Source organism: Symphalangus syndactylus, chromosome 8 (genome assembly GCF_028878055.3).
Source record: "Symphalangus syndactylus isolate Jambi chromosome 8, NHGRI_mSymSyn1-v2.1_pri, whole genome shotgun sequence".
NCBI classification, from domain to species: domain Eukaryota; kingdom Metazoa; phylum Chordata; class Mammalia; order Primates; family Hylobatidae; genus Symphalangus; species Symphalangus syndactylus.
This window is the reverse complement of record NC_072430.2, coordinates 110,540,254-110,566,524: the sequence shown is the minus strand read 5'-3', so window position 1 is coordinate 110,566,524 and position 26,271 is coordinate 110,540,254. Positions and strand designations below refer to the sequence as shown.

At 40.0% G+C, this 26,271-nt stretch overlaps 2 protein-coding genes across 9 annotated transcripts in view; one reads left to right on the top strand and one right to left on the bottom strand.

Moving 5' to 3' along the window:
* Positions 1 to 26,271, top strand: part of INO80D (INO80 complex subunit D) — a 96,886-nt gene that overhangs the window by 23,564 nt on the left and 47,051 nt on the right. For 4 of the 8 annotated variants that reach the window (XM_055290361.2, XM_055290357.2, XM_055290359.2 and 1 more), the window contains exons 3-5: positions 18 to 264; positions 6,145 to 6,890; positions 16,189 to 16,297. In XM_055290361.2, coding sequence (XP_055146336.1) covers positions 47 to 264; positions 6,145 to 6,890; positions 16,189 to 16,297 — 1,073 coding nt within the window. In that variant the 5' untranslated portion in view covers positions 18 to 46. The remainder of the gene's footprint in view (positions 1 to 17; positions 265 to 6,144; positions 6,891 to 16,188; positions 16,298 to 26,271) is intronic. The other 4 variants (XM_055290362.2, XM_055290363.2, XM_063645024.1 and 1 more) reach the window with 1 other exon arrangement.
* Positions 21,924 to 22,359, bottom strand: LOC129488329 (large ribosomal subunit protein eL27-like). The gene has a single exon (XM_055290371.1). The coding sequence runs from the start codon at positions 22,357 to 22,359 to the stop codon at positions 21,946 to 21,948; it is 414 nt and encodes a 137-aa protein (XP_055146346.1). The 3' UTR covers positions 21,924 to 21,945.

Sequence of the window (26,271 nt, the reverse complement as noted above, 5' to 3'; positions counted from 1 at the left end):
TTGTGGTGGCCTTTTAGCTGATGTTCACAAGGAATAGAGTCACGTGATGTATGAAGGGAAACATATACACTTCTCTGAGGTTGACAATAAGCCCTTGTGCTCATATAGCCCCAAACTGTGCAAGCAGAGGCGACTCAACGGCTACGCCTTCTGTATCAGACACGTTCTGGAGGACAAGACTGCCCCCTTCAAGCAATGTGAATATGTGGCCAAGTATAACAGCCAACGCTGCACCAACCCCATCCCCAAATCAGAGGATCGTAGGTAAGGGCTAATCATGAGAATCAATCCTTGATTTCATTAACAGGCTTGGAATTTTTTCTTTTCTAGTTTTTTCTTCTCTTTTCTTCTGTCCTTCATTTCTCCCTCCCTCCCTTCCTCCACCTATATAAATGTTGAATGCTGGGGGTAATCTAAGTAATCTATGGAATACTTTTAAGGATGAAATATGGCAATTTTTAAAAATTTAAAAATTTGGGGAATTACTTAAAGTATGTTTGTCTTCTTTTTAATTGATTTCATGGACTTCTAGGATTTTTAAAAGATTTTTTTTCCTTCAAAGTTGCTGCTTGAAGTCTTGAAACAGATTTGTTTGGTTTGTGTCCTTAAAAAGTAATTCTGAGTTCTCTACCTAGTTTTCTCATTTGCCTAAATGAGAGAAATTTAAATAACTAATTAGGTGTTATAATTAATGATAGCAATTTTGGAGTTTAAAATCTATGCCTAGAAGTTAGTAAAGGATATATACTTACTAAAGAAAATTTTAAAAAACTACTTGAATCATTTAGATTTATTTCCTATCAGACTTCTCACCAGTGTTTGGCATGTTTTATAACCTTACCTTTTTTGGTTAAAAAGTGTTCCAAATAGAGTATGTTTTCCATAATTTGGAAACACTATTTTCACATTAATGGTCGGTTTTGCCACTAGAATGATGAGTTTATGCTTTGCTAAATTTAAAAAAGAGTGGAATTGTTTTTAAAGGAGTCTTATACTGGTTATTCATCTTTCATATTGTTAGGAAAATTCACACTATCTTTCATATATAATCTGTTCTCCGTGCTTCTTTTTCTTCAATTCTCCAGAAACTATATAGATCACTGTGGGGATCTATATATGGAGAGATACATGCTTGTTTCCCAAAAGTTTCAAGATACTTGTTATCTCTAGGTAGAAAATTTGAACCTTTCACTTCTATTTTAAAACACACTCACACAACCTTCATCCATGTTTCTATACATTAGCAAATGTCACTTGCATAAATTGGTTGGAAAGGAATCAGATATTTTATGTCATGAATACTTTTTACACTTGCAGTATGAAATAAATAATTTGTGTTGGTGGAGATCTCACCAAAATGAGTACAAATAGTTTAATGGGGATTTAGGAATACTCTCTTAGAATTTCTAATGAGCACTGAGGCTTCAAATTACAATACCTGAAAGTTAGAAACAGCTGCTTAGTGAGGCAAGGAATAAAATTTTAATCTCAGGTGAGAAAGGGATGTATGTATTGGGCTAAATATATCTGTCTAGTTAGTTTTTAGCAGACTGAAAATGATAATTTCTTACCCCTGCCTTTTTTTAACTTGAAGAATGGATGAGCTTGGATTAATTTTTTTTTACATCAAGCCCCATTATAAACACATTTCTAAAATTTTGTCTTAAAATTAGCTTATCATGGTTACAGTTGTCACTATTGGATTTTTTTTTCAGTTGAGCCAAAGCAAGAATTATCTTAATAGCAGCAAGGACTGGGTGTGATGGCTCACGCCTGTAATCCCAGCACTTTTGGAGGCCAAGACGGTGGATCGCTTGAGCCTAGGAGTTCAAGAGCAGCCTGAGCAACATGACAAAACCCCATCTCTACAAAAAATACAAAAATTAGCCAGGTGTGGTGGTACATACCTAGAGTCCCAGTTACTTGGGAGGCTGAGGCGGGAGGATTGATTTAGCCCAGGAGGCCGAGGCTGCAGTGAGCAGTAATTGTGCCACTCCAGCTTGGGCAACTGAACTGTGTACTCCAGCTTGGGCAACTGATATCCAAAAAACAAAAAAGGCAAGAATTCAAATGAGAGTCCTTATGAATCTCTTCAAAATATTCTCCGAAGCATCTGTATTCACCTTTGTCTTTGAAATAGTTTGCTCTTTTGAGAACAAGATAAGGGAAAGGACTTTCATGTTTCTATCTCAAGAGAAGCTGTACTTAATAAGTACTAAGTTGCCGGGCACGGTGGCTCACGCCTGTAATCCCAGCACTTTGGGAGGCCGAGGCAGGTGGATCACCTGAGGTTGGGAGTTCGAGACCACCCTTACCAACATGGAGAAACCCCGTCTCTACTAAAAATACAAAATTAGCCGGGTGTGGTGGCACATGCCTGTAATCCCAGCTTTTCGGGAGACTGACGCAGGGGAATTGCTTGAACCCAGGAGGTGGAGGTTGCGGTGAGTGGAGATCGTGCCATTGCACTCCAGCCTGGGCAATAAGAGCGAAACTCCGTCTCAAAAAAAAAAAAAAGTACTAAGTTGTTTTTTTTTTTTTTTGACGGAGTCTCGCTCAACTGTTGCCCAGGCTGAAGTGCAGTGGCGCGATCTCGTCTCACTGCAACCTCTGCCTCCTGGATTCAAGCAGTTCTCCTGCACCAGCCTCCCCAGTAGCTGGGATTACAGGTGCACACTACCACGACCGGCTAATTTTTGTATTTTTAGTAGAGATGGGGTTTCACCATGTTGGCCAGGCTGGTCTCGAACTCCTGACCTGAAGTGATCCTCTACCTCCGCCTCCCAAAGTGCTGGGATTACAGGCGTGCGCCACTGCGCCTGGCCATAAGTACTAAATTATAAATTTGTCTTTCTTTTCTTTTTTTTCTTTGAGATGGGGTCTCATTCTGCTGCCCAGGCTGGAGAGCAGTGGCATGATTGTAGCTCACTACAGCCTCGAACTTTGGGCCTCAAATGATCCTCTTGCCTCAGTCTCCCGAGTAGCTAGGACTACAGGCACAAGCCACGTGGCCGGCTGAGTTTTGAAAACTTCTTGTGGAGATGGAGCCTTACTAGGTTGCCCAGGCTTGTTTCGAACTCCTGGCTTTAAGCAATCCCCCTGCCTTGGCCTCCCAAAGTGTTGGGATTATAGACAAGAGCCACCACGCCAGGCCAAATTTATTCTTTATTAAAATTTTTTCTTGTTCTTGGGAAACTTTTTGGTTAGTGCAATTATCCCAGATGCGTCTTTCTTTGCTGGCCATTGCTTTGTGAATCTGTTGTGTTTAAGATATATATGGGACCTAGCTGAAACCTGCTAGGGAAGCACACAGACACACAGACACACACAGACACACACACACACACACACACACACACACACACACACACAGTGTACATTCTCTTTGCTGGCTAGAAACCTTTTTCTCTTTTTCAGTGACTGCACATGACAAAGAAAGCTTTTTCTTAAGGGGCCCGCGTTAAAGAGTGCCTTTGATAGATTTATTTCTAAGATGAAGCAACAAAACACACACATATTCTGTGTGTGTGTGAGATTTTCTGATTATTTGGTGAATCTGTATTTTTAGCAATTACTAGAAAAACAGTTTTTTTTTTTTTTTTTTTTTTTTTTTGAGACGGAGTCTCGCTCTGTCGCCCAGGCTGGAGTGCAGTGGTGCAATCTCGGCTCACTGCAAGCTCCGCCTCCCGGGTTCACGCCATTCTCCTGCCTCAGCCTCTCCGAGTAGCTGGGACTACAGGCGCCCGCCACCACGCCCGGCTAATTTTTTTGTATTTTAGTAGAGACGGGGTTTCACCGTGGTCTCGATCTCCTGACCTCGTGATCCACCTGCCTCGGCCTCCCAAAGTGCTGGGATTGCAAGCGTGAGCCACCGCGCCTGGCCTTAGAAAAACAGTTTTATGATGAAGCCCAGTGAATTTGAGGATTGACATTTTTTACCTCAGTGGTCTTTTCCCAAACTATGTTTTTTGGAGCTATCACCTATATGTTACAATAAAAATAGGTTCTCTTTTCTTTTTTTTTTTTTTTTTTTGAGGCTGAGTCTCACTCTGCTGCCCAGGCTGGAATGCAGTGGCACAGTCTCGGCTCACTGCAGCCTCTAACCTGATGGGTTCAAGGGATTTTGCTGCCTCAGCTTCCCAAGTAGCTGGATTACAGGCACACACCACCACACCTGGCTAATTTTTGTATTTTTAGTAGAGACGGGGTTTCGCCACGTTGGCCAGGCTGGTCTCAAACTACTGACCTCAAGTGATTCACCCACCTTGGCCTCCCAAAGTGCTGGGATTACAGGCATGAGCCACCTTGCCCGGCTGGTTCTGTTTTCTTTGATTTTTTTTTTTTTTAACTGAGACAGGGTTTTGCTATGTTGCTCAGGCCAATCTTGAACTCCTGGCCTCAAGGGATCCTTCTGCCTCAGCCTCCCAAAGTGCTGGGATTACAGACATGAGCCACCGCGTTTGGCCCTGGGTTTCATGGGAAACACCGCCAGATGGGTACATTTTCCTCTTGGAACTTCGTAATGCACATTACACAAAGTGCTTTGAGTAGTTGCACATCAGTAACAAAAAACAACAAAATCATTCTTTAATTTTGTTTAAGCCAGCATTTTCCAAATTTATTTAAGCATGGAGTACTGTTTTTTTTTTGTTGTTGTTTGTTTGTTTTTTGAGACGAGTCTTGCTGTGTCTCTCAGGCTGGAATGCAGTGGTGCAATCTCAGCTTACTGCAACCTGTGCCCTCGGGTTCAAGCGATTCTTGTACCTCAGCCTCCTGAGTAGCTGGGATTATAGGCATCTACCATCACATCTGGCTGATTTTTGTATTTTTAGTAGAGATGGGGTTTCACCATGTTGGCCAAGCTGGTCTCGAACTCCTGGCCTCAGGTGATCCACCTGTCTTGGCCTCCCAAAGTGCTGGGATTACAGGCATGAGCCACCGCACCCGGCCCTTTTATAGGTTTTTAAAATAGCATGAAGAGTGTGAAGACCACAATAAATACCTAACTTTTCAATGCCCACACAGACGAAAATTCACAAGCATCAAGACCATCCAGGAAAACATGACATCAACAAATGAAATACGTAAGGCACCAAGGACCAATTCTGGAAAAACAGAGATACGTGATCTTTCAGACAGAGAATTCAAAATAGCAGTTTTGAATTTAATTTTGCTCATTTTTTTTTTTAAACTTTCCACAGGAATAGTCCATGTCAAGATGGCATCACTAGTGAATTCCATCAAGCATTTTAAAAATTATTATTTGTTATTATTTTATTTTAAAGTTATTGAGGTACAGGTGGTATTTGGTTACATGAGCAAGTTCTTTAGTGGTGATTTGTGAGATCCTGGTGCACCCATCACCCAAGCAGTATACTTGCTTATTGTTGAAGACTAATGAGAGTCTTCATGAGCTTTGATTTTAGTTGGTCTTCGCTCTGACTCTTTCCAGCTGGAAAGAGTCTCAGGCAAGTTAATCAATTTCTGTAAAGCTTAGTTTCCTCTTCTGCATTAAGGGAGTTATTTTAGCGCCTACTGCAGGTAGGTACTACAGGAGATAATTCATGTACTTACATCTGGCTATTGAAAAAGGCATTTCACCTATAACCCCACAAACCATCTTTTACTTTCTTATTTCATTCTCTGTCTCTGTCTCTCTCTGTATATGTGTGTCTAAAGCACAGTAGACACTTGACATTCTTGAGGGTTTTCTGTCATAAGAGCTTTGTGAATCTCCAAATACTTTAATGGCATTAGAAAATACATATATTTTTTCTCTGTAAGAGAATTTTAAGTGATCTTTTAGACTCTTGATGAGTTACTTTGTATGCTATGAATAGAGAATAACAAAGCCATGTGAGAAGCAGTAGCTGAGCAGTTTTCCAGGGCCACTCCGTAACTGAATGACTTGCTTCTGTCTGGCCACCCCTGTGCATGTACAGTTCACATATTTGCCTCATCAAAATTACACTGACTTTGAGGATTGCTTGAAAGTAGTAGAGGTTTGCATGTTAAGTCGCTGGCTGCCAAGAGTCACTATAGTGATGCAATTTTTAACATATTAGGATTCTCATGTAGTTTTATGTTCTGCTTTTAAAAAATACGTATCATGACTGTTTTCCCATGTATGTGTGTATTTTAAAGGTACTGCAACAGCCACTTGCAGGTACTTGGCTTTATCCCGAAAAAAGAGAGGAAGAAAAAGAATGATCCTATAGATGAGGTGAAGGTCAGGCACCAGATGGATACCATGGCCTTTAGCCTGACAGTGCCCACGTTGGCCTTGAAGATGCCCAACGGACTGGATGGAATGTCCCTCTCTCCACCTGGGGCAAGGGTCCCTCTCCACTACCTGGAAACTGAATTGGAAGACCCATTTGCTTTCAACGAGGAAGATGATGACCTAAAGAAAGGGGCAACTGTGAGAAAGAAGTTGCAGAGCAAGTTGGCCCAGAATCGGCAGCGCCAGAGAGAGACAGAGATTTTAAAAGTTCGACAAGAGCACTTTAGTCCCCCTCCTGCACCTTCACAGCAGCAGCCTCCGCAGCAGCACTCCCACCTGTCACCTTTATCCACTTCTTTAAAACCTCCAGCGCCACCGCAGGGTTCAGTCTGCAAGTCACCTCAACCTCAGAACACCAGCCTACCAATGCAGGGAGTGGCACCCACCACACACACTATAGCACAAGCACGGCAGTTGTCTCACAAGAGGCCTCTGCCCCTCCTGCCATCCAGTAGGGCTCCCACTGTGGACCCACCCAGGACTGACCGGATCCTCATGAAAGCCACAGCCTTCTCTCCACACTTCTCATGTATAAGCCGACTGCAGAGACTGGTGAAACTGTGCACCCAGAAACATCAGTTGGACACTGATCTGTTTCCCCATTTAGGTGAGTTATCTATTTTATCGTATCATAGACACATAATATGACAAAATGAGTTCTGTTGTGTGGAGCTTCCCTTTCATAATTACCCCATATGTGATGGGGGTGGAATCACAATGAGGCAGAGTGGTACAGTGAAAGATTCTGTATTTAGGTAGACCACCTTAAAATAAACACAGTCGTCCCTCTACGTGTGTGGTGGATTGGTTCCAGGTCTTCCCTCAGGCACTAAAATTTGAGGATACTCAAGATCCTGATATAAAACAGCATAGTATTTGCACATAACCTATGTGCATTCTCCCATATTCTTTAAATCATCTCTAGATTACTTATAATACCTGATACAATGTAAATGCTATGAAAACAGTTGTTATACTGTATTGTTTAGGGAATAATGACAAGAAAAAAAGTCTGTATATGCTCAGTACAAATGGAATCTTTTTTCTCAAATATTTCTGATCAGTGATTGGCTGAATCCACAGATGTGGATCCCATGGATACAGAGGGCCAACACTGGAGGGCGTAACACTTACTGAATAGGATACAGAAATAGAAGTTGGGAATTTAGAATTCCACACACAGCTTTTATTTGTAGTGATAGCAGCATTAAAAGGCAGTTGTGTTTGGTTGTATGCTTTTATGAGTTTAACACCTGTGCATCTATTGAAGTTCTTGGCGTGTCTTATTCTAGGAATGATCATAGCATTGTTGATATCTGCTGACAGTTTTAAAGCATTTTTTCCTGTTTAAAAAATTCTCAAAGCAATACCTGTTAATGATTTAAGAGTGAGAAAATACAGGGAAACTTGTAATTTAATGTAGTCACATGTCTATTTTTCTTTTGTTGCTTCTGAATTTCCTGTTTTGCTTAAGAAAACTTCCTCGATTCCAAGTTTATACAGATATTCTGTGTTTTCTATTAATAGTTTGATTGGTTTTGATCATTTAAACCTTTAATTCAGTTGAAATTTATTCTCGAATGCAATATGAGCTATGATTTTCACTTCAGGAAAAATTATTTGCATAATATGACAGCAATAGAAATATGAGCAAAGATAGAACATGAAGAGATATGAATAGTCAATAAACAAATGAATACCTCAATCCTTTCAGCAGGCAGGAAATACAAATTAAAGCAACAATGAATTACCAGATTGTCAAAAATGATATCCATTGTTGGTCAGGGTCAGGATATGGTATCTCATACATTGCTGGTGAGTAATTTAGCAATATCTACTAATTTAAAATATATGTATAGGCTGGGCTTAGTGGCTTATGCCTGTAAGCTCAGTACTTTGAGAGGCTGATGCAGGAGGATCACTTGAAGCCAGGGGTTTGAGACCAGCCTAGGCAACATAGTGAGATCCTGTCTCTAAAAAAACGAAAATAGGCCAGATGTGGTAGCTCACGCCTGTAATCCCAGCACTTTGGGAGGCTGAGGTGGGCAGATCACCTGAGGTCAGGAATTGGAGACTAGCCTGGCCAACATGGTGAAACCCTGTCCCTATTAAAAATGCAAAAAATAGCCAGGTTTGGTGGCACGCACCTGAAGTCCCAGCTATTTGAGAGACTGAGGTGGGAGAATTGCTTAAATCTCGGAGGTGGAGGCTGCAGTGAGCCGAGATTGTGCCACTGCACTCCAGCCTGGGTGACAGAGCGAGACCCCATCTCAAACAAACAAACAAAATATATTTGTAGCCAGCGGACTCACTTTTGGGACACTATCCTGTGGATTAAAAAATCAAAATGTAAGGATATATGTGCAAGGATGTTCACTGAAACATTGTTTGCAGCATTAAAAACCTGCAAAGAAACAATTACTGGTAGGAAACCTTGGCTAAATTATGGTTCATATATGTTTTATGAAATATTATGTAGCAGGCTGGGTGCAGTGGCTCATACCTGTAATCCTAGCATTTTGGGAGGCTGAGGTGGGAGGATCACTTGAGCTCAGGAGTTCAAGACCAATCTGGGTGACACAGTAAGACCTCCTCTCTATTGTATAAAAAAAAAAAAAAAGAAAAAAAGAGAAAGAAATATTATATAGCTATTAAAAAGAATGAATGAGGCTGGGTGTGGTGGCTCATGCCTGTAATCCCAGCACTTTGAGAGGCTGAGGCCGGTGAATCACCTGAGGTCAGGAGTTCGAGACCAGCCTGGCCAATATGGCAAAACCCTGCCTCTACTAAAAATACAAAAATTAGCTAGGCATGGTGGTGTGCGCCTGTAATCCCAGCTACTTGGGAGGCTGAGGCAGGAGAATTGCTTGAACCCAGGAGGCGGAGGTTGCAGTGAGCAGAGATTGTGCCATTGCACTCCAGCCTGGGCAACAAGAGCGAAACTCCATCTCAAAAAAAAAAAAAAAATCTGTATCTTTTGACCAGGATGTGTCTATGGTATATTAAAAAGTGGAAAAAAAAATCAAGAGGTAATTATTATCCCATTTTGGTAAAAATAAAGTAAATAAACAGGGATATCAGTATATTTATTGATTAAGTATATGGCTGTTGGCCTGATTGGTGTGAGCAAAGGTAAAAGTGTAAAAGGATATATACTTCCAGACTGTTAGCATCAGCTACCCTAGGGAGGATGGAATTGGACAGGGTATATTTTATAGGAGGTGAGAGTGGTTGCTTTTCTTATAGCTTTTTATTGTTCCACCTGTTGTTAAACCATCTGTGACTTTTCGTGATTAAAATACAAAAGTTAAAAAATTTATAAACAAAAATAATAAAACACTCCAAGTCATATTAATACCCATTTGTTAATACCTTGATATATTCTTTCCAATATATAAAATCGAGCTCTTACTATACATGCTGTTTTGTAATCTGGTTTAAAATTTTTCATACTAATGTATTTTCAAGTTGGTAATTTTTCATATGCAGTGTAATTTGTCATGGCTGAATTCTGTCTTCCATTTAAGTTGTATCCGGTTTATGTCCTTATAAACTGTCATAGATGTATATAGCCTTGCAGTAAAACAATTATTGCCATATCTTTTTTTTCTTCAAATAGATTGTTAATTCAGACTTAAAGTGGAATTGCTGATTCCAAGCTTTAGCTTAAAAAAAAAAAAAAAAAGTTTTGATATATGTTGCCAAATTTTTCTTCAGAATTATTTTGTCAGCTTATCTTCTTTAAGCAGTGTGTGAAAATAACAGTTTCTCTAAATCTTTATCAGCCCTGGGTACTATTATTATTGTTATTATTGCCTTTGCAAATTAGATAGAAAATCTGCTTAAATTTACATACCTTAGATTAGTGTTTCTCAAATATTTGGTTTTAGGATCCTTTACAAAGGAAACCATAAAGCTCTTGTGTATGGGTTGTATCTATTCATACTGTATTAGAAGCTAAAACTGATAAATTTAAAATACAATTTTTTTTTTTTGAGACAGGGTCTTGCTCTGTTGCCCAGGCTAGAGAGCAGTGGCATGATCATGGCTCACTGCTGCCTTGACCTGCTGGGCTCAAGTGATCCTCCCACCTCAGCTTCCCAAGTCACTGGGACCACAGGCACACACCACCACAACTGGCTAATTTTTTTTTTCAAATTTTTTGATAGAGATGGGGTCTCACTATGTTGCCCAGGCTGATCCTCCTGTCTTGGCCTCCCAAAGTGCTGAGATTACAGGCACGAGTCACCGTGCCTGGCCTGTCAGATTCTCTTTCAAATAAAAATGATGATGAAGGCTGGGTGTGGTGGCTCACACTTGTAATCCCAACCCTTTGGGAGGCCGAGGCGGGTAGATCACGAGATCAGGAGTTCAAGTCCAGCTTGGCCAACATGGTGAAACCCCATCTCTACTAAAAATACAAAAATTTAGCTGGGCATGGTGGAGCGTGCCTGTAATCCCAGCGACTTGGGAGGCTGAGGCAGGAGAACTGCTTCAACTGGGACCCGGGAAGCGGAGGTTGCAGTGAGCCGAGATCGTACCACTGTACTCCAGCCTGGGCTACAGAGTGAGACTCCATCTCAAAAAAACAAAAAATGACGATGAATGAGAAAAAGCAGTTTGGTCAGGTTGCAATGAAAACAGTGTGCAAGTCCTCTTCCTCAGGACAGCTGTCATACTTTCTTCCTTTGCAGCAGATTCACATTTACTCGCACAGAATAGTATAAAGACATGTGCTCAGGGGTCGATTTAATAAAAATAAATAATCTTTAATAAACAAGAATATTCTCAAATAAAACTCCTTTACAACTGCAAGGCATGGTGTGAGGAATACAAGGACTCCTAGTAAGTCTGATGCCACTGCCTTGATTGATGGTAATTAAGGAGCCTGTAGCTTTACCCATCATTGCTTTTATACCATCAGTATGTAAGTGTCAACACAGTGAAAAAGGCAAATAATGTCTTAATATTATTTTGTTGAAAATAGTTTTGAGGCCAGGTGAGGTGGCTCATGCCAGTAATCTTAGCACTTTGGGAGGCCAAGACAGGAGGATCACTTGAGCCCAGGAGTTCGGGACCAGCCTGGGAACAGATTCTCTTTTTCAAAATTTAAATTAAAAAAAAACTTTTTAAAAAGAAAATAGTGTTGACCTATATACTCCAAGAATATTTCAAGGACTTTTGGGGATCTGTGGACCATACTTTCAGAACTGCTATTTTGGATTAATGATATAGATGAGTATTTGTTCATATGATTTTTGGACATTTTGTTTATTTTGCCTTTCACTTCTTCCATCCATATATTTATTTTCTATTGATTGGTAAGAGCTTTTTATATGTATATTATATTTGTTGGAAAGTCTCTTCCCTCCTCTCCTTTGTTTTTTGATTCCGGGTATCTGTCATAGCCAGGCACAGTTGCAAACTTGTAATCTCTGCTACTTGGGAGGCTGAGGCAGAAGGATCCCTTAAGTCCAAGAGCTTATGACTGGCAGTGAGCTATAATCATGCCACTGCGACAGAGCTGAGACCCCGCCTCTGAAAAAAAAAAAAAAAAAGAAAAGAAATACCCATTGTAGGAATTTAAAAGTTAAAATTTTTATGTATTCTCTTTAAGATTTCTTTCTTTTGAGTCTGGATTTTGGTTTGCTTGCTTCCTTATTTGGATTCTTTTCATCCCAAGAATATATGAACATATTCACCCATATTTTCTTTTAGTCCTTTTATCATTTCATTATTTACATTTTATCTAGCTGGAACTCATTTGGACATTAGTTTTGAGGCAGAGATCTAACAAATTTTTTTTTTTTTTTTTTGAGACGGAGTTTCGCTCTGTCACCCAGGCTGGAGTGCAGTGGCGCGATCTCGGCTCACTGCAAGCTCCGCCTCCCGGGTTCATGCCATTCTCCTGCCTCAGCCTCCCGAGTAGCTGGGACTACAGGCGCCCGCGACCATGCCCAGCTAATTTTTTGTGTTTTTAGTAGAGACGGAGTTTCACCGTGTTAGCCAAGATGGTCTCGATCTCCTGACCTCGTGATCCGCCCCCCGCCTCGGCCTCCCAAAGTGCTGGGATTACAGGCGTGAGCCACTGCGCCCGGCGAGATATAACAATTTTTTAAAAATGTTTGCCTCTAATTCCAACACTTACTGGCATCATCTACTAAATTTTTATTTATAATTTCATTTATTTCTGGATGCTGATAATTTTTTAGCTTTTGAAATGATGAAATATTAGGGGCTGATTTTTTACACACTTGATCTTAGCCAAAAGGCCGAGAAGCGATAGGGGCTGATTTTTTAATCTTTTTTTTTTTTCTTTTTGAGACAGAGTCCTGCTCTGTCACCCAGGCTGCAGTGCAATGGCGAGGTCTTGGCTCACTGCAACCTCTGCCTCCCGGGTTCAAGCAATTCTCCTGCCTCAGCCTCCTGAGTAGCTGGGACTACAGGCGCGTGCCACGTGCCACCACATCCAGCTAATTTTTTGCATTTTTAGTAGAGATGGGGTTTCACTATATTGGCCAGGCTGGTCTTGAACTCCTGATCTTGTGATCTGCCCGCCTCGGCTTCCCAAAGTGCTGGGATTACAGGCATGAGCCACTGTGCCCAGCAATTTTTAAGTCATTTTTAAACAGAATGAAAACATACAGAAAAAGTTTTCAGTCTTTTAAATTTTTTTATTTCTTTTTTTGAGATAGAGTCTCACTGTGTTGCCCAGGCTGGACTGCCGTGGTGTGATCTCGGCTCATTGCAACCTCTGCCTCCCAGGTTCAAGTGATTCTCTTGCCTCAGCCTCCCAAGTAGCTAGGATTACAGGTGTGCACCACGACGCCCGGCTAATTTTTTGTATTTTTGGTAGAGATGGGGTTTCACCACGTTGGCCAGGCTGGTCTTGAACTCCTGACCTCAGGTGATCCACCTGCCTTGGCCTCCCAAAGTGCTGGGATTACAGGCGTCAGTCACCATGCCTGGACGCCCTTTTAAATTTTTTAAAATGCAAACATATTAGAGGCCTGAGATTTCAAAGCAAATGTTATTTTGGGGAAACGAGAAATAGTAATGCATATACTCTATAATTTTATGACAAAGTGTAGTCTGTATTCATGTCAGCAAAGAGTACTTAAATAAAAACTCAGTCTTATTATTAGCTTTTATAGTCCGGTCTGGGCTAATTATATCAGCCAGTTACATTAAAACTAGTGATAATGAAGCCAAGATCAAAGGTTTGCTTTATTGAACAGTTAGTTTCACAGCAGGAAAAACACTTCCATCTTAGTTTTTATGACTTAGATCTTGACTTCCTCAGAGAAAGTATAGGTGTCTTGGTAGAAATTATTCTGTTGAAACAAATAAAAGATAACTCATGTTCTGTTTTTCAGTGGTGCCTTAAATGTCACTTTGAAGGACCTTACCTTTCAACACACTGAAGTTGATGCTGTTGTGATCATTTAATTGCTTTTTTACCTTTTCCCCCTACAAATTATTAATTATTTCAGTTGAGAAAGTAACTCATCTTTAAAGGTGACCTGACATTTTAGATAGTCATCTTGGAATTAGATTTGAAGTTTCTTTATGCCAATGGCAATGTGTTATTTAATCTTAAGCATTTATAATTTGCATTTTAATTAACCTTTTCTTAATTTCCCCATTTGGCACATGTAAACTCATTTAAACTATGGAAGCAATCCATGAAGTCCTTTTTAATGTAACTGTCTAATGAGGATACTCTTGATTTTTGAGCTTCTCAAGAAGGAAGACATAAATAAAATACTAGTTATCAAGGTGTCTAGTAAGTTTCATAGAGGTATGAATATATTAAACTTACATAGTCCCACATACTGTTACACTTTAGGCTGTGCAACATCAGTCTTTATCAAGACCTCTTCAAGATATAAAACTTCTTTTTTTTTTAACTTTTAGAGACAGGGCCTTGCTCTGTCACCAGGCTGAAATGCAGTTACACGTGATCATGGCTCACTGCAGCCTCAACCTCCTGGGCTCAAGGGTCAGTCAATCCTCCTGCCTCAGTCTCCTGAATAGTTGGGACTGCAGGCATGCACCACTTAGCCTGGCTAATTTTTAAGTTTGTTGTAGAGTCGGGGTCTTGATGTGTTACCCAGGCTGGTCTCTAACTCCTTGCCTGAAGTGATCCTCTTGGCTCAGCGTCCCAGACTGCTGGGATTACAAGCATGAGCTGGTGCACCTGGCCAAGATACAAGACTTTTAAAAGGGTAAAACTTTTATGTCAGGAGCTAAAAATTATTCAGTCATTAAAAATTATGGCATTTGGCTGGGCACAGTGGCTCATGCATGTAATTGCAGCACTTTGGGAGGCTAAGGCAGGTAGATCATTTGAGCTCAGGAGTTCGAGCGCAGCCTGGTCAACATGGCAAAACCCAGTCTCTACAAAAAGTACAAAGATTAGCTGGGCATGGTGGTGCTGTCTGTAGTGCCAGCTACTCTGGAGGCCGAGGTGGGAGGATCACTTGAGCCTGGGAGGTCAAGGCTATAGTGAGCTGAGATTGCACCACTACACTCCAACCTGGACAACAGAGCGAGACCCTTTAACAAAATATTAATATATACTGTATTTATCCACTTTTCCTTCTAACCTTGTTTTACATAATGCAGCACAAAGTATGACATTTTTTGTTTAAAATAATTGAAAGAAATCCCAAACCTCATTAGTAGTAGAACATTACCATCCCACCCTTCCATCTTCCCATGGAAGGTAAGAACCAGGGAATGGTTTGGGAGAGGGGGATGGAGTGTTTCTGCCTTTGACACTTTATCATAGGGCCCTTCTTTGTTGAAATATAGAGTGACTCTGTCTGTACTTTTTGACGTTTTTCTTTTTGTTGTTTTCATAAAACCATTCAGAAGCATGTATTGACCTTTTTCTTGCCTGAACATATATTGAGCTTCTTTTCTCACCCTCTTGTTTGTATTTTATGTTTTTAGGACATCATTTTAGTGTATTAAGTTTTGATACTTAAATTCTGGCCAGATGTGGTGGCTCACGTCTGTAATCCCAGCACTTTGGGAGGCCGAGGCGAGTGGATCTCTTAAGGTCAGGAGATTGAGACCAGCCTGGCCAACATGGCGAAACCCCATCTCTACTAAAAATACAAAAATTAGCTGGGCGTGGTGATGCTCACCTGTAATACCAGCTACTTGGGAAGCTGAGGCACGAGAATCACTTGAACCTGGAAGGCAGAGGTTGCAGTGAGCCGAGATCATGCCACACTGTGCTCCAGCCTAGGTGACAGAGCAAGACCCCGTCTCAAAAAAAAAAAAAAAGAAAAGAAATTCTACCTTTTTGTGACCTGAACTCTGTCTTTACTTGTGTTGTTTCTACCCCATTAGCGAAGTGTCTGACAAAAGAAGTTCATCTGTGCAATATAGCTTAGCCTTTTTGTTGTAATGTCATTTTAAAAACCTGATTGTGTGGCTAGGCGCTGTGGCTCACATCTGTAATCCCACTTTAGGAGGCCGAGGTGGGTGGATCATGAGGTCAGGCATTTGAGAGCAGCCTGGCCAATATGGTGAAACCCCGTCTCTACTAAAAATACAAAAATTAGCTGGGCGTGGTGGCTGTCGCCTGTAGTCCTGGCTACTTGGGAGGCTGAGACAGGAGAATCGCTGAACCCAGGAGGCAGAGGTTGCAGTGAGCCAAGATTGTGCCACTGCACTCCAGCCTGGGCGCCAGAGTGAGACTCTGTCAAATAAAAACAAAACAAACCGATTATCTTTGTAAGAATAGAAATGAGATTCATCAGGAGGCATTTATTCACACGATAGTACTTGCGATAGGTATGTTGGGTTATGTTATTTTGTGTAGCTTTTTAATTTAAATTTTGAATAAAAGTAAATTTTTTCTAATTTGCAATATCTCCTGTCTACCCCAGGGTTGGACTGGTCTGAAGAGAGCGGAGAGGAACCAGAGGACTCAGAGCAGGCCTCGCCCTACCAGGTTGCGTGGTCCATCCGGGAAACCCTCAGATATCAAAGACATGCGTAAGTCTTCTGTTCTGCTTTTATTCTTTTTTTTGAGATGGAGTCTTGCTCTGTCACCCAGGCTGGAGTGCAGTGGCGTGATCTCGGCTTACTGCCACCACGCCTGACTAATTTTTTGTGTGTTTTTAGTACAGACGGGGTTTCACCATGTTGGCCAGGCTGGTTTTGAACTCCTGATCTCAAGTGATCTCTCCACCTAGGCCTCCCAAAGTGCTAGGATTACAGGCATGAGCTACCATGCCCCGGCCCTATTTTCCTTCTTGAATGACCACTGTAGCAGATTGATATTTCCCACTACATATGCTGATACTTTTATGTTATTAGATCTAGTTTTATTGTAAAATAAAGGTAAAAAAAAGACTTCACTCCAAGAAATTGGTGGTAAAATAGATTCCACTTGGGAGGAAATGTACTATATTGTTTGAGCAAAGCTACTCTTAAATTTTCTTGGTAAATTTGCTTCTGTACCTTTCCCATTCATCATTAAAGGAATTAATTATAATAGAACCTAGAATTGAAAAGAACCTTAGAGATTAATTGATCCAATTTCCTCATTTTACAGAAGAGGAAAGCAAGGCCCACATAGGTTGAGGAACTTGCACGTGGTCCCTTGGGGAGCTACGTGGAGTCCCACTGTCTTGCCTCTCTGTATCTTCCTTGGCTGTACATCTCCACAGTAGTAGAAATAGTGCTTTTTTACTTCACCTCTATCTTCTGCAACATTGATCCATTCTTTATTTCTACTGTGCTACAATTTTTTTGTTTTTTTAGGATAGATCTACTGAGGGGTTTTCTTTGTACCTTCCTTATTGGAAAGCTGTTGGGGTATACCGACAGCTCTCTTCAGTTTTTTTCCCCATGTTATGTCTTCAGAAAAGAAGTGTTTGTCTAAGATCTGTAGAAGTTGAATGCACATCCTCTTCAATGATAGTAAGAAAACGAATTTTTTTAGGAGACTCCTTTTAGCATTCTACGGATTCACTTGGTACAGTTTGACAATACCAAGATAGATCCTTGTCTGTGGGGCCAAAAGATGACTCACTTACTCAGCTAACTGTTTATTTAAAATGTTGTGGTTTGAATAGATATTCAGCAGTGTAGAGAGAGATCAGCTATCTGTGATGGTTTTTGAATTTATAGGATTAAAAATGTGATTTGTTAGTACACCTAGAGGTGATTAGGCTTAGGGAACTGATTCACTAGAGACTGTACACTAAAATGCCAGTGTATAATGAGAAATATAATCATCAAGTAGTACAAGTGGTCACTGAACAAAACTACACAGGAAGCAAATTATCATCAGAAGCTTATTTGGACATGGAATTAGAGCAAATAGGGTTAGTTGGATTTTATTAGTGGCCACTGTCTTAAATTATAATAGCATGATGTATCTATTCCACTCTTGGGATTTATCTCCCACCTAGTTCTTCCTCACTTACCCCCTAGACAGTATTGGAGAAGGTTACACCTTTTTTTCTTACACTGAGGTTCCATTTTATATGTCATTCAAGACTGTTTCCTTACCTTACCATTAGCGGGTTCTTTCAGATACAGCACAATAGAGTCAATTGAGCTTAAGCTTTTTAGTTATAGATACCATCAGTCATACTTCCTAACGGTAATTCGTATCAGCTTAATTTGACTTGTGATATTTTGGGTTAATTTTACAAATCCAGCCAAAACCTGGTACATGGGAAATTATTAATAAATGGTAGTTATCATTCTTAATTTAATTCTTAGGGTAACCTTGACATCAGTATAGGGAGTATATGCTATTGATTAGGAACAATGTATATCCTATTCTGCCTTCTATTCTTGTAGACTTATCAAAATACTTCTTTTGTTGTTTCAGATTTGTGGCCATCCTCATTTTTCTTTATCTCTGTAGCATGTTGCTTTCTTGGCCATTTTCATAACTTGCTTCCTCTGATTACTACGATACTCTGCTCTCCTGATTCTTTTCCTTTACTCTGTTTTCCTCCCTTTTTTTTTTTTAAACAAATATTTATCCTTACTTCTTGCCCAGCTGTTGTTGTTTTCATCTTTTCCCCTTCATTCTTTTCCTTCACTCAGTCATTCATTTTTCATTCATTTGTTCATTTACTTATTCAGCACTTTCTTGTTGGGCTCTTACTGTGCTCCAGTCATGGAGCACTCTATATTTTTAATGTTGGGCAAACATGTTGGTTTGCCCACCTGTGTATTCCTGTAACTCCACATTTGTATCTGCCACTCTGCCCTCTAAGAGGAATCTCTGTCCTGTATTTTAATTAATTAATTAATTAATTCTTTGAGACGAGAGTCTTGCTCTGTTGCCCACGGCAGAGTGCAGTGGCATGATCACAGCTCACTGCAGTCTTGAACTCCCAGGCTCAAACAGTCCTCCTGCCACAGCCTCCCGAGTAGCTGGAACTACAGGTGTGCACCACCACATTTGGCTAATTTTTAAGTTTTTTGTAGAGATGGGGTCCTGTTATGTTACCCAGGCTGGTCTCGAACTCCTGGTCTCAAGGGATCCTCCTGCCTTAGCCTTCCAAAGTGTCAGGATTATAGGCATGAGCCACCATGCCTGACCTGTCCTGTATTTTAAACTTCCATCTTTATTCCAATTTCTTGTTGCAGCTACCTGTCATTTGTTGTACCTTGCTGTGTTTAAGTGTAGTAGAAAATGGAGAGCTGTAGAAAATTGGCCCTACCTCGGCCAGGCACAGTGGCTGATGCCTGTAATCCCAGCACTTTGGGAGGCCCAGGCGGGCGGATCAGGAGGTCAGGAGATCGAGACCATCCTGGCTAACACGGTGAAACCCCATCTCTACTAAAAATATAAAAAATTAGCCAGGCCTGGTGGTGGGCGCCTGTAATTCCAGCTCCTCAGGAGGCTGAGGCAGGAGAATGGCATGTACCTGGGAGGCGGAGCTTGCACTGAGCCGAGATCGCGCCACTGCACTCCAGCCTGGGTGACAGAGCGAGACTCCGTCTCAAAAAAAAGAAAAGAAAAGAAATGAAAATTGGCCCCACCTGGCTGAGGGTGGTAGTTCACATCTGTAATCCCAGCACTTTGGGAGGCCGAAGCAGGCGGATCATGAGGTCAGGAGTTCGAGACCAGCCTTACCAACATGGTGAAACCCCATCTCTACTAAAAACACAAAAATTAGTCAGGTGTGGTGGTGCACACCTGTAATTCCAGCTACTCAGGAGGCTGAGGCAGAAGAATTGCTTGAACGTGGGAGGCAGAGGTCACAGTGAGCCGAGATTGTGCCACTGTACTCCAGCCTGGGCGATAGAGCAAGAGTCCGTCTCAAAAAAAAAGAAAAGAAAAGAAAAGAAAATTGGCCCTACCTAGGCTGTTCATTATATCTTCAAGAGGGTGTTGCCATCCCAAATGACTCAATGAGTTCATTGAGTTTTTGAAAGAAAACTGACAGTTGTCTGGCCACAAAGTTTGTGCCTAAAGAATCTTTTTGTGAATTTTTTGCTAATGCAGGATTATGCCGTAAGGAATTTGTTTGTTTGTTTGTTTTGAGTCAGGGTCTTACCCTATCACCCAGGTGGGAGTGCAGCCTTGACTTCCTGGGCTCAAGTGATCCTCCTGCCTCAGCCTCCTGAGTAGCTGGGACAACAGGTGCAGGCCACCATTTTAAATTTTTGTAGAGATAGGCTCTTACTATGTTGCCAATGCTGGTCTCAAACTCCTTGCTTCAAGGAGTCCTCCTGCGTTGACCTTCTGAAGTATTGGGATTACAGGCGTGAGCTGCTGTACCCAGCCCTAAAGGCTTTTTTTTTCTTTTGAGATGAAGTCTTGCTCTGTCGTCCACGCTGGAGTGCAATGGCACGATTTTGGCTCACTGCAACCTCCGCCCCCAAGTTCAAGTGATTCTCCAGCCTCAGCCTTCTGAGTAGCTGGGATTACAGGCACCAGCCACCATGCCTGGCTAATTTTTCTATTTTTAGTAGAGACAGGGTTTCACCATGTTGGCCAGGCTGGTCTCAAACTCCTGACCTCAGGTGATCCACCTGCCTCGGCCTCCCAAAGTGCTAGGATTACAGGCGTGAGCCACCTTTTAATATTGCTTTTGGTTTCTTTGATTCTCTTTATTGTTTTTAATTTCATTGCTTTGTGTTCTAATTCCTATTATTTCCTTCTGCTTGTTTTGAATGTAATTTGCTTGTCTTTTTGTAGTTTTTAAGGTGACAGCTTAAGTCAGTTGACTGAGATCCTTATTGTTTTCTAATATTGACTCTTCATGTTATACACTTCCCTCTAAACACTGGTTGTAGCTGTGTCCCATAAATTTTAATACATTTTTATTTTTATTCAGTTAAAAATAACTGCACTCCAGCCTGGATGACAGAGTGAAACCTTTTTTTTGAGACAAGGTTTCACTCTGTCATCCAGGCTGGAGTGCAGTGGCATGATTATGGCTCAACTGCAGCCTTGACCTCCTGGCTTAAGAGATCCACCCATGTCAGCTTCCTGAGTGACTGAGATCATAGGTGTGTGCTACCACACCTGGCTAATTTTAATTTTTTTATTTTCTTGTAAAGATGGGGTCCCAAACTCCTGGGCTCAAGTGATCCTCCCGCCTTGGCCTCCCAAAGTGCTAGGATTACAGACATGAGCCACTGTGCCCAGCCCCAAAATACTTTGTAATATCTCTTTTGATTTCTTGTTTGATCTATGGGCTATTTAGAAATGATACTTAGTTTTCGAGTATTTTGGGGTTTCCCAGATACTGATTTCTAGTTCTGTGATCACAAACCACATTTGAATATAGTATTCTCTAAATGTAAATTAGGTCAAGTTGGTTAATAGTGTTGTTCATGTCTTCTACATCTGTGGTGATGTTTGTCAACTTGTTATATCAATTACTGAGAAAAGGATCTTGAAATCTCTCTTTGTAGATTTGATTATTTCTCCTTTTGGATCTGTCATTGTTTATTTCCCACACTTTGTATTTCTGTTAATAGATGCATAATTGTTTAAGATTGTTTTGATGAAGTGGCCTTTTATTATTATAAAATGGTCCTCTATATCCCAGTAGCAGTGTTTGCTTTGAGATCTTTGCTTATGTGGCATTAACATAGCCACTCCATCTTTCTTTTGATTAGTGAAAGCTTGGTATCTTTTTCAGTCCTTTTGCTTCTAACCTGTTTGCATCTTTATATTTAAAGTGAGTTTCTTATTGGCAATGTATTACTGGGTCTTGCTTTTCTATCTCTTCTGACAATCTCTGCTTTTTATTTGGAGTATTTAGACAACTTAAATTTAATATGATTATTGATATTATTGGGTTTAAATTTACTGTCTTTTGTGTTTGTCTCACCTATTCTTTGTTCTTTTCTCCTTGTTTTATTATGGTTGTATTTTATCTCTTTTCATAGCTTATTAGCTGTACTCATATGCTTTGTTTTTGTAGTAGCTGTTGTAGGGTTTATATTATACATCTTTAATTACCACAGTCTACCTTCAAGTGTTAAACCACTTCATGCGTAAGAACCTATAATAGTGTCCTTTCATTCCTACTCATTTCATTTATCTACTCTGACAGTGTCTGCTTTTTATTTGGAGTGTTTAGACCATTTGAATTTAATGTTATTATTTATATTACTGCATTTATTTATTTAATTTTTAAGATGGAAACAAACATCTACAACTGTAGCTTCTGGAAGAACTGCTTGTTCTTGCCTGTCTTGTATCTCTCTTTGAGCTTGAGCTTGGCCTCCCATTGGGCCTTGTGTTTAAGAGCAGGATCTCTGAAGACATCCTTGTGGATGACAGTTTTGTGTAAGGGGATATCCACAGAGTACGCTGTAGGCATAAGATGATTGTAGTTATAAACCTTCACAAAAGACTTGATCTTTGACCTCCTGGTAATCTTCTTTTTGCCCATGGCAGCTGTCACTTTGCGGGGATAGCAATCAATTCCAACCACGAGAGCTTGGATGTAGGGGCAGTCTGAGGTGCCATCATTAATGTTCTTTATAATGACAGCTTTGTGTTCAGCCAGAATACTGCTGGCCAGGAACAGCACCACTTTCCCAGGTTTCATGCACTTACCCATTTTGACAGCAAGCACTGAGGGCTACAACAAAAAGGAATGAAAGTTATTATTGCATTTACGTCTAACATGTTAGTTATTCTTTAAATGTTTTAATATAATTCACTAGTGAAGCCATCTGGTCTTGGGCTTTTTTTTTTTTTTTTTTTTGACAGAATCTCACTCTGTCACCTAGGCTGGAGTGCAGTGGTGAGATTTAGGATCACTAAACCTCCTGAGTTCAAGCGATTCTCCTGCCTCAGCTTCCTAGTAGCTGGGATTACAGGCATGCACCACCACGCCCAGCTACTTTTTGTATTTTTAGTAGAAATGGGGTTTTACTATGTTGGCCAGGCTGGTCTTGAGCTCCTGACCTCAAGTAATCCGCCTGCCTTGGCCTCCCAAAGTGCTGGGATTATAGGTGTGAGTCGCTGTGCCTGGCCCTAGGCTTTTTTTTTGTGGGAAGTTTTGTAATTACTCTTTGTTGTATGTTTATTCGTTTTTTCTTGAGTTAGATTCAGAAGCTTGTGCCTCTCTAGGAACTTGTCCATTTTTTATCTAAGTTCTTGGCATACAGTTTTTAAAAATAACATTCCATTATAATATTTTTTTCTTTTTTTTTGGAGACAGAGTCTCACTCTGTCGCCCAGGCTGGAGTGTAGTGGTGCAATCTCAGCTCACTGCAACCTCCACCTCCTGGGTTCAAGCGATTCTCCTGCCTCGGCCTCCTGAGTAGCTGGGATTACAGGCATGTGCCCTCAACACCTGGCTAATTTTTGTATTTTTAGTAGAGATGAAGTTTCACCCTGTTGGCTAGGCTGGTTGTGAACTCCTGACCTCAAGTGATCTACCCACCTCAGCCTGCCAAAGTGCTGGGATTACAGGGATGAGCCACTGCACCCGGCTTCTTTTTTCTTTCTTTAAGCTAGATAATGTATATTCTTTTATTCCTAATTTTGGTAATTTATTACTTTTCTTTTTTTCTTGGTTAGTGTAGCTTAAAGGATTGTCAATTTTATTGACCATTTATGTTTCATTTATATTCACATATAAACTGTACAAATATGTGGCCTTTTGTTGTTGGAGAACATACTTTGTATAATTTTAGTCCTTTCAAATTTATCGATACTTGTTTTATGGTCTGTTGTAGAGAATGTTTTATATCGCACTTGAGAAGAATGTGTATTCTGCTGTTGGGTGGAGTGTTTTTAGATCTAGTTGTTTTATGGTGTTCAGTTTTTCAATTTCCTTGCTGATCTTCAATTTTATTCTGTTATTTGGAGTAGGATATTGTAGTCTCCCAACTATTACTGTTAAATTGTCTAATTCTTCAATTCTGTCAGTTTTTGCTTCATGTATTTTGGGACTCTGTTGTTAGGTACATGTATGTTTATAATTACTGTACTTTTCTTAAGTATTGATCATTATAAAATACCCCTCTTCATCTCTAGTGGCATTTTTTGTTTTGAAGTCTACTTTATCTTGATGTTGGCATGGCTACTCCAGCTCTTTTGTAGTTGCTGTTTGCACATATATCCTTTTCTATATATTTACTTTCAACCTATTTGTGTGTGAATAGTAGAATATATATTATTTTCAATGGCAACATCGAGTATACTCCAAATGGATATTTAACTTCACAAGAAGTTTAATAGTTTTTGAAGTGTTTGTACAATTTTATATTTGTACCAGCAATGTATAAGAATTCTAATTTCTCTATATCCTCTCCAACATTTGATGGTGTCAGTCTTTTTAGTTTTAGGTATTCTAATGAGGTGTGAAATGGTTTCTTATTGTCATTTTACTTTTCATTTTCCTGGTGATGTTTACTTTTCATGTATTTATTGGCCATTCAAAGATCTTTTCTGGGAAATGATTTTTCAAGACTTGTGCCCCCTTTCTAATATATTTTTTTTAATTATTGATTTGTCATAGTTAATGATATATTTTGGGTACAAGTCTTTTGTACATATATATTTTTGTTGTTTTTTAGAGACAGGGTCTCACTCTGTTGCTCAAGCTGGAGTGCAGTGCTACAGTCATAGCTCACTGCAGACTCAAAGTCATGAGCTCAAGTGATCCTCCCGCCTCAGCCTCCTTTTTTATTTTTTATAGAGACAAGGTTTTGCTATGTTGCCCAGGCTGGTCTTGCACTCCTGGCCTTAAATGATCCTCCTGCTTTGGCCTCTGAAAGCGCTGCAGATACAGGCATGAGTCACCATTCCTGGCCTACATATATGTTTTGAGAATGTTTTCTTTTAGTCTGTGACTTGAGTTTTTATTTTGTTAAGGATATCTTTTTTTATTTTTGAAGATTATTATTATTTTTTAAATAATAGAAACAACATCTTGCTATGTTGCCCAGGCTGAAACTCCTGGCCCTGAATGATCCTCTCACCTCAGCCTCCCAAAGTGTTGAGATTATCAGCATGAGCCACCTCACCTGGCCTGTTAATAATATCTTTTTGATGAGTACAAGTTTTTAATATTAAAAAAGTCCAGTTTGTCACATTTTTTTTCCTTTTATGATTAGTACTTTCTGTATATTGCTTTAAAAATCTTTGACCATTCTAAAGTTGTGGAGGTTTTTCACCTCTGTTGTATTTAGAAACTTCGTAGGTTTAACTTGTCTTTAACATTTATGTCTGTGACCCATTTTATATACTTTTTTGTGGGTACTGTGGTTGGGGTCAAAGTTTATTTACTTTTTTTGAGATGGAGTTTCACTCTGGTTGCCCAGGCTGGAGTGCAATGGCTCGACCTTGGCTCACTGCAACCTCCACCTCTAGGTTCAAGCGATTTTCCTGCCTCAGCCTCCTGGGTAGCTGGGATTACAGGCATGAGCCACCACACCCAGCTAATTTTGTATTTTTAGTAGAGACGGGGTTTCTCCATGTTGGTCAGGCTGGTCTCGAACTCCCGACCTCAGGTGATCCGCCTGCCTCGGCCTCCCAAAGTGCTGGGATTATAGGCGTGAGCCGCTGCCCCTGGCCAAAGTTTATTCTTTTATATGGATATCTAGTTGTTGCAAAAGTATTTGTAGAAAATACTTTTAGTTCCTATTTATTTGCTTTGGTGCCTTTGTGACAAATTAACCATATTAGGTGTGAACCTATTTCTCAAGTCTTTACTGTTCCATTGATTAATTTTTAAACTTTTAGGCCACTTCCAGACTTATTAGTTAATTGTGGTTATAGAGTACCTCTAGAAATTCAGTGGTTTGAATCCTACAACTTAGTCATTTTTCACAATTATTTTGACTATTCTAGGTGTTTTTTATTTCCACACAAATTTTAGAATCAAATTGTCATTTTCCACTAACCATACTATTGTGATTGTGGTTTTTATTATAAATTGATTTGTGGAGAATTTACATTTTAACAATATTAAGTCTTCCAATCCATGAATATGGGATACTACTCTAGTTTAGGTCTTTCAAAATTGTCTTCATTAGTGTTAAAGTTTTGATATGAGGGTCTTGCATATATTTTATTAAATGTATCTCAAAGTATTTTGCTTTCAATGCTGTTGTAAACTGAATTGTTTTTATGATTTTATTTTTCATTTCCTTGCCACTTAAATATAGAAATAGTTGTTAGGTGGAATTGTCAATATGTATTGCAATTTTGATAAATTTACTTATTCTAGCTTTTTTGGGTAAATTCTTTATGATTTTTTCTGTAAACAATCATGTCATGGTGAATAAGGACTGTTTTACTTCCCTCCAATCTTTATGCCTTGTATTGCTTTTTCTGGCCTTGTGCACTGGCTAAGATCTTCAGTAAATTATTGAATAGAAATAGTGAGGATGGACATAATTGCCTTGATTCCTTTATTTTGGGTAAAATATCCATGGAATTTTGGTTTAAAATAATTTATTTATTTATTTATTTTTGTTGTTGTTGTTGTTGTTGAGATGGAGTTTCTCTCTGTTGC

What these genes read in the sequence shown, in the direction of transcription:
- LOC129488329 (XM_055290371.1), bottom strand. Translation starts at nt 22,359, where the DNA reads ATGGGTAAGTGCATGAAACCTGGGAAAGTGGTGCTGTTCCTGGCCAGC.